This window comes from Folsomia candida, unplaced genomic scaffold (assembly GCF_002217175.1).
Source record: "Folsomia candida strain VU population unplaced genomic scaffold, ASM221717v1 Fcan01_Sc001, whole genome shotgun sequence".
Taxonomy (NCBI): domain Eukaryota; kingdom Metazoa; phylum Arthropoda; class Collembola; order Entomobryomorpha; family Isotomidae; genus Folsomia; species Folsomia candida.
Genome location: NW_019091193.1, coordinates 19,677,732 through 19,685,699, shown reverse-complemented (window position 1 = coordinate 19,685,699; position 7,968 = coordinate 19,677,732). Strand labels below are relative to the sequence as shown.

The following is a 7,968-nucleotide window of genomic DNA, read 5'->3' as shown; positions in this document are numbered from 1 at the left end:
TTTTTTCACTCGTCTAAAACACTCATCAGTTTGACCTGGTTTGCCTTTACGGTTCTGTAGACATGATTCAATTAAAGCTTGTTTCATTGTAAGATGATTGAGACTTTCTCCAAAAGGTGGGGGCATTCCGGGACACGCTTTTGGACCTCAACACTGAAAGATGGTTATCTCATACATAATGCATGTCTCGCCAGTACGATAATAAGTCTGGTTCATCCAAATGCATGGAGGTATGGCTGTCTCAACTAACAAGGGAACATACCAAGTCAACGTATAGGTGTAAAACGTCAAAGTATAAAACGAGTAAAGGTCGACCCCTATACCAAAATGCACAATGCACAATTTTTTCAACAAAGAAAAAGAATTTCCGTGTAAAATTTCGTCAAGTTGTGAAGAGCGTATGACCATGGATCGAATTTAGTTTCAAGCGTGGGGGGACTCTCGGGACCACAGGCTTATCTACATACTCCTCCTCCTCCTCGCTTATTTAATGTATACATACGAGTACCTGCTGGCTACATCCATTTCTGCGAATCATTCACATTTTTCATTCCTTTCTAGTTCAGCCAAATTGCGACAGAAATGATTTATTAAATAGCCAAGCCATTGCAATTATTAAAGTAATGATGATATATAAGTATATGTAAATATGTTCAAATATATATGATCTATGCAATGACTTAGTTAGTTTGCACAACTGAAAATTTTGGGGATGAAAAATGCTGGCATAATTCTGAAAGAAAGTACCCCCACGGTCGAAATCTAAACCATTCTAGAGGCTGAGGACCCTTCTTGAACAAAGAGTACGCATAAGTTGGGAAGGAAAAGTAGATTATTTGTATAATACGGATGCATCTCCGCCACTTGTTGTTCTTGGATGAATCATATATTTTATATTTATACCATTTCACATTTCACTTTCTAACCATGCTTATGCGTTCTTCTTTTTATCCTTCTACTCATTAATTTAAAATTGAATATATTCTGATTCTAGTACCAAATCGTGATTATAATAGCACACAGTTTACAAATGTGAGATTCTCATTTTGTTCTGATCACTTGATCTGTTCGTCTACTGTCACGGTCATGAGAGAGCATAGAAAACTTTTCAGCGCGAGATGCATTTGACTTATCCCGACTTATTTTTACTTGAAGTATTGTTGTGTTCCGATTTTTTTGCAAAATAAAGTAATTACATTGGTTTATATCTTGCACTTCATAAAACTGAATAGTGTGTCATATAATAATCGATGAGAGAAGGTTTGAGTCAGTTGTTATAAAATCGGGGGTGGATAACTTGAGATATGGCTATCACACTCTGGAACCTGTTCGAAGCCACTTTACTCTGTCTCAATGCCGTCTGTGTTTTAAATGAAGAGAGATTCCTGGTGAAATGTACTTTGATTGTTTTCTTATTTTTTTGCGTATTTGTTGTATAATCTACGATAAAAGTATAAATCTTTTCACCAATATTAATTGATCATTGATTTACAGTTGGGTGGGGACTTAAAAACACAGGCACGATGGAAGGATTTGGAGAAAATCCATACGTGTCGCCGACTAAGCAACAAATTCTTCATTTAATTAGATCCATACGGACCGTCATGAAATGTAAGTGATTTTTTTAAGACTACACACTAAGTACTTACCAGGCTCTTTATAATACTACTTAATGATTTTCTAGTTCCACTTATATTCCTGAACATTTTGGTCATCATCTTTAAGCTCATTGTTGGATAGATTTGTCGACTACAATTTATTGACCAATAATTATATCTTTGTAATAGTTAAGCTAACGACTTCTAAACCCCTTGGATTGCAAACCAACTGGTACTACTAGCATAATACTACTATAATGATAATTAATACAAAAAAATATTGTGATTCATAAATTTTGAATAAACTCGGGAAATGTAAATGAATGGAGTAAGGGTCATCCATAACTTATGTGAAGGGGGAAGGCAATTTCTTCGATATTAAATATAAGCATAATATGCATGTGTGTAAGGCGTAACAAACGTGGTTTAAAGAAAGATGGAATTTTGCCACGTCACATACATTATACATACTAACATACTAAGGTCCTGAATTTTACTTAGTTACGTGTCTATATAGACGATTAACTGACATCGTTTCTATGGGGTGGTGCCCCATACGGTTGCGACAAATGGATTATTTTTTAGAAAATTTTCATTTTTTAAATCGTTGGGGCAAAAGTCCTTTGGTTTGCCCCAACGACTTTAACCTTGAATAACTTTTGAATAGGCAGACAAAGAGACTTAATTCCTGAGGATGAAATCATCCTAATTTTTAGCTTGATTTTTTAAGCTAAAAATCTCGAGTGTACTATTTCGAAAATTAAAATGTTTATTTTGAAGAATATCTCCAAAATATAAGTTTTTCAGGAATTTCGAAGCCAATTCTTATCTCACAAAATTTTAGAATATACCAAACTGATCGTATTATCTAGACCGATCGATTGACACCCCACTGGAGGGTGTGAGATCACTTGGTCCGGATTTGACCTAGGGGGTCATCTTAATCCTCCAACTTAGCAACGGTCCACTCACACCATTTTGTCAGTACATAATAATTAAAATTTAATTTCTTCAAAAATGAAAATTTGTGTTGGAAACAATTCATTTGTCGCAACATGTATAGAATGATAAAGTGTCAAATAATATTGCTTGCTAACATACTATATATGTACATGTTACCTCTGGTAATGGATACAGTCATTGTTCACTCACTGCTTTTACATTTCAAATCTTTTGCATGAAAACCCAGGGCAACAAATTTCTGAAATATTTATGCTGAACTTTTATGAAAAATCATGATTAAAAATCATACTACCAAGTTCAGCTCGGAATTAAACAGGAGGAAATTATTTGCACATAGTCTTTTTACTCAGTCAAGACCATGGACAGGAGCAGTATGTATACGGGTTTGGGGGAAGCGGACGAAGGGACGGGCATCATTGATTTTGAGGACATGAATAACCAGAGACTGACAGATGCTGATGCCCAAATAGACCTTTCAGTGACCGAAAAAAGTAAATCCAACTCATTCTAATAATCGTCACTAATCTAAAGAAGTGGTTCTTAAACATTCAACTTTTAGGCAAGTCGTTTGAAGTACTTCCTGAGTCGGATGATCCCACTCGAAATCTTCAATTTCCTTTGATCTCCTCGTCTGAACCACCAACCAAAATTCCGAAGCACCACATAAAAGAAATGTGGTTTCAGGCTCCCTGGTACGTGAGAATACGGTGTAGATTCTTGGCTTCAGAATACCAACCTTTCCAGTGTGGAACAATTCAAGGGTTTTTAGGACTCTTCCATGAGCGAATGCGGCATTTCACCTCCTTCCCATACATGATTCACCCATACAGTGACTTTATTACCTATTGGAACTTTTTCCTTGGTTTCATACTGGCAGCTAACATCATCTACAGCCCCTACTTGATTGCTTTCAATGTCAACATGTTTGTCCGACAACCAATCCTTTCAATAAACTTGGCCATTACAACATTCCTATTGTTTGATGTGCTACTCAACTTTGTTACTGGAGTTCGCGACCAGTACTCTGGAAAAATTGTTTTCGACCCTCGAATTATCGTATGGCGATATTTGAAAGGATGGTTTCTGTTTGATCTCGTCTCACGAGTTCCGATTGATGCAATTCTAACTCTGCGGTTGACCGAAGATCAGAAGAACGTCAAAACCAATCTGGAAGTGATTCGAATTGTGGCTCTGATAACAAGGACTTTTAGATACAGAAAAGTGTACGAGATCCTGTCCAGAATTTCAGAGATTCTCGCATTCAGAAGCATAGTCTATCCTTGGCTGTTGAAGCTGGTGATTCTGGTTTTGTACTGCATTCACTGGATGGCTTGTTTCCACTGGCTCCTTCCAGACATTGTCAACGCTCGCTACCCCACGCCCAAACCGAAGAGCTGGGTAACCGCTTACAATTTGTGGCACAAATCAAACTTTCAAAAATATATCAACGCCTACTTGCGATCACTCTCAAATCTGCTTACGTTGGATGGGGGCAACTTTATTCCACGAGAAGTTGAAGAAATTATGTGCACCATAATTGGAATATTCTTAAACTTATCACTTTTCGGCTATTTCATCTCAAGCTTCACTACAATAATGGGTCAACTGAATGCGTCGACAGAAAAATTTGAGCACACGTTCGAAATGATTCATGATTATCTGACCTTCAAAAAGATACCCATGGTGCTTCAAGAAAAGGTTGTAACCTACTTTGAAAGAAAACACCGCGGTCACATGTTTTCCGACGGTACTATTAGTTTAAATATCTTATTATCAGATTTATGCAGCTACCAAGCATTAGAAAATGTCAATGTAATAACCGTGAATCAGAATTTAGTACTTATTTATTTATTTGCAGCTGCAATAATGTCAACCTTGTCTCCCTCCCTGAGAACTGAACTCGCATGTCACAACTGCAGAACTCTGATTGAGAAGGTGCCGATATTTCAAAAAATTCCGGCTGGGATAGTCGTAAACTTGGCACAGAAACTGGAATACGACGTGTACGTTCCTGGAGATGTTCTGGTAACAGCTGAAACTCAAGGGGATGCCATGTTTTTCATTCAAAATGGTGAAGTTCATGTCCTGGATATTTTCGGCACTAAAATAACCTCTTTGAGGGACGGGGAGTTTTTCGGAGAAATGTCCTTGATCACGAATGAAAGAACAAGGCAAAGTGTAGTTGCCAAGGTCCCATGCGAGATTTACAAGCTTTCCAAGGCAAATTTTCGAGAAACAGTGGAAACATCTCCGGAAGTTTTTGACCGAATTGCTGAAGTTGCTCGGGACAAGTTGGACGCAGAGAGAAGACTTGCAGAGGAAGAGTCACGAAGAGCGGACGAACTTAGAAATTGGAAAAATGCAAAGAAACAAATTGAAGAGAGCATCAAGAGAACCAACGAAATTGTGATTGACGAGAGTGGGATTGAGCTTATTGGTGGGGAAGAGGACCCAGAAAATCAGGACGAACAAACCCTAATAGCGTCTATTCCTACTGACTCTCCCGAGGAAGTTGTAATAATTGCACAGGAGCCAACTCAATTTTCAGCAGTACCGCAATCTGTTGGTCTAAACGAGAGAATTATTCAAATTACTGACCCCACAATTGTTGGAGCTGGTGAACCGACGACTGCAACCGCTGAAGAACCGGAAGAACAAGTATTGAACCAAGAATTGGAAATTGGGGAAGAAATCAGTAGTAGCAGTAGCAGCTCCGATGATTCCACTTCTGGGAGTACAGAATCTGAATCAGGCTCATCCGAAGATGACGACGACGACACCAACACTTCTAGAGCTCGAAACTAAAGATGGTATTTATTCCAATATTCCAATTTTTCATCAGATACATGTACCATATTCTATCCTTTTCCACTTTTTTGAAAAAACAAAATTACTAAAACGCGTAAAATTAAGAGTGATCATATTTTGGACGGCTAACAATTATTTCAGGGGAAATAAATGAATTGTATGTACATTAAGATGAGACCAATATTTAATCAGTTCTCTTATTCTCCCTACAAATTATTTTTAATTTTCTTTGGCTGTAGTGACGTTGAACTGTGTGAATTTATTGTGAGCCCTTTATTTAAATGAAAATTATAGCAAAAAATTACGAGTCCACAAATTCTAAAAGGCAAGTTGAGGAAGAGGAACGTATTGACATGTTTGATCATTTTGCCAAACAAAGGATTGAAGAAGATAAACGACGTAAAGAAGCCAAGGTTGGAATTACACAAAGTTATTGTTATTGATACTGCACAATGTAATTTATTGTGGTTCAAAATCTGGGGTATTGCTTTATTTTTCATAGGACTATTTTACAAAGACACCATTGACACCTCAAGTAGTACACCCAAATACTACTGCTGAGATTGATGCAGGGAAACTAAACCCTCCTTTCACGAGAAATCTATTTCCAAAAATGCCAGGAAATTGCTCCTCAGCGAATAATGACGTCGGTTCAGTTCCATTTATTCAGCCTATGGGATCCAGAGACTACTTACTTCAAACAAAATTTGTCCAATGCATGAAGTCTAAATGGGAAGAGAAAATGCGATCGTTAAATCCACCACTTCCCCCCCTTCACAAATGCGTACCACGCTTTTTTCATCATCAAACCAGTCCCACCCAGGATGAGAAAAGGTCTAATTTGTTTTCACAACGTCAGGAAACAGAGGAAGAAAACTTAAAGTCACATTCACATTTTAAGTCAATTGAAACTCAGACATCCCAAATCTTAGCTCATGAAATACCTTACTCTGAAAATGTCAAGAATTGCACAGAAATCAACGAAGCTGCCAAAAAATGTGCGCTGCATGTCATAACCAATTTTGAGTTACTGGATGATAGTTCCACTGATCATCCTCATATTAATTCCAATACGCAGCATGGTCCATATCAAAAGAAAGATAGAAAAAGTCTCGTACCACTTGAGAAATCCATTGAAGGGCTTTTACCAGTTGTGCAGCACAATCCACAAGTTCTACCACAACCTCCATTACCTTTTGAGAGTTATGTGGATGGTAGCGAATATGAGAAAAGTGAAATGCTCGAGAGGAGAAATATGGACCAGGCAATGAGTGAGCATGATTTTGAAACGGGGTCGTATGTAACAAGGATAAATTCGGAAACAAGCAAAGCACAGGAATCTTCAGAAAATCACAATAATTCTCAAATAATTCAAGAACAATATCATGAGATTAAGAAGAGTGAACTTGGAGATACGTATTCTGTAGTGTCCAGCGAAAAACAATTATTCAACAACAGCGACGAGCATCTTTTCATGAACAAGCGTAAATTAAGTTTAAACGCTCGACGTCATAGCTCTGTTGATAATGAAGGCGACGACGATGATAAAAGTTCAATTGCATTGGAAATTGATGGACGGTTTCCTCGACGTGCCACGATCAACGACAATGATCACATTATTCTTGAGTCCCTTAATCAAGATTTCAACGACACAGTGTTGCAACATGACGTTGAAACCAAGTCGGACCAAGTTTTCAAATCTAAATCTGAACTTAACACGACGAGTAATGTCAACAATAATACTAAAAATATTGAGAACATTTTGAGAAACCTGTCAGAAGAAAGCACGTATTACACTGCCACTTCTGCCATCCCAGGTAGCAGTAAAGTGAGCGACGGGAAAGAAGAATCACTCCATAAATCTTTAGAAATTTTGAAAACTCGGAGCTATGAGGTTTGTCATAAATGCAGAAAATTAGTTAAACCTGGAGAAGCGATTTTCCAAATCAATAATGGACATGAGAACCTAAATGTTTGGCATCGTTGGGGTTGTTTTGTGTGTCACGAGTGTCAAGTCCAACTTGGAGAAATGGATCATCTCTTTTTTGAAGGCGAACCTTATTGCTACCAACATTACGTCCTAGTGGCTCATGTGCCAAAGTGTCACGCCTGCGGAGAGTACATTTTCGACCTCAGCTATACTTCTGCAGCAGGATATTTTTGGCATAAGGACCATTTTGTGTGTAAATCGTGTCGTGTCCCTTTGGTGGACACAAAGTACGTCGGCGTTCACGGTAACGTGTTCTGCTTCAAATGCTATGATAAAGGGTTTGTAAAGGTTAGTTTATACCGTTTTGAAAGCAGTACAGATATGTAAATATGAGTATAATGCACACACAACGCATGATTGATATCTGCATTGATTTAATCACTTATTAAAATCTTTTGGTTTTAGATTTGTGAGACTTGCAAAGAAAAAATACTTCCACGCGAGGCTTATATTCAGAGCGGACACTATTTTTGGCATTCCAACGACAACTGCCTCCACTGTGGAACTTGCCACAAAAGTCTGGTCGGTCATAGCCTGTTTTTCAGGAGGGACAAGAAATTGTTTTGCAATCGCTACTGTGCTCTAAGACGTGACGACCCCATTTAAGTG

At 37.9% G+C, this 7,968-nt stretch overlaps 2 protein-coding genes across 2 annotated transcripts; both read left to right on the top strand.

The window, feature by feature from the left end:
- The first annotated feature begins 1,104 nt into the window (after positions 1 to 1,104).
- Positions 1,105 to 1,922, top strand: LOC110863331 (immediate early response 3-interacting protein 1). Its single transcript, XM_022112613.2, has 3 exons — positions 1,105 to 1,395; positions 1,495 to 1,611; positions 1,685 to 1,922. Exons 1-3 carry the CDS (start codon positions 1,305 to 1,307, stop codon positions 1,738 to 1,740), a joined length of 264 nt encoding a protein of 87 aa, XP_021968305.1. The 5' UTR covers positions 1,105 to 1,304; the 3' UTR covers positions 1,741 to 1,922.
- A 997-nt stretch (positions 1,923 to 2,919) lies between these two features.
- LOC110843748 (potassium/sodium hyperpolarization-activated cyclic nucleotide-gated channel 4) lies at positions 2,920 to 5,499 on the top strand. The gene is made up of 3 exons (XM_022089781.2): positions 2,920 to 3,052; positions 3,121 to 4,308; positions 4,420 to 5,499. The coding sequence occupies exons 1-3, from the start codon at positions 2,920 to 2,922 to the stop codon at positions 5,364 to 5,366; spliced, it is 2,268 nt and encodes a 755-aa protein (XP_021945473.1). The 3' UTR covers positions 5,367 to 5,499.
- The last annotated feature ends 2,469 nt before the right edge of the window (positions 5,500 to 7,968 follow it).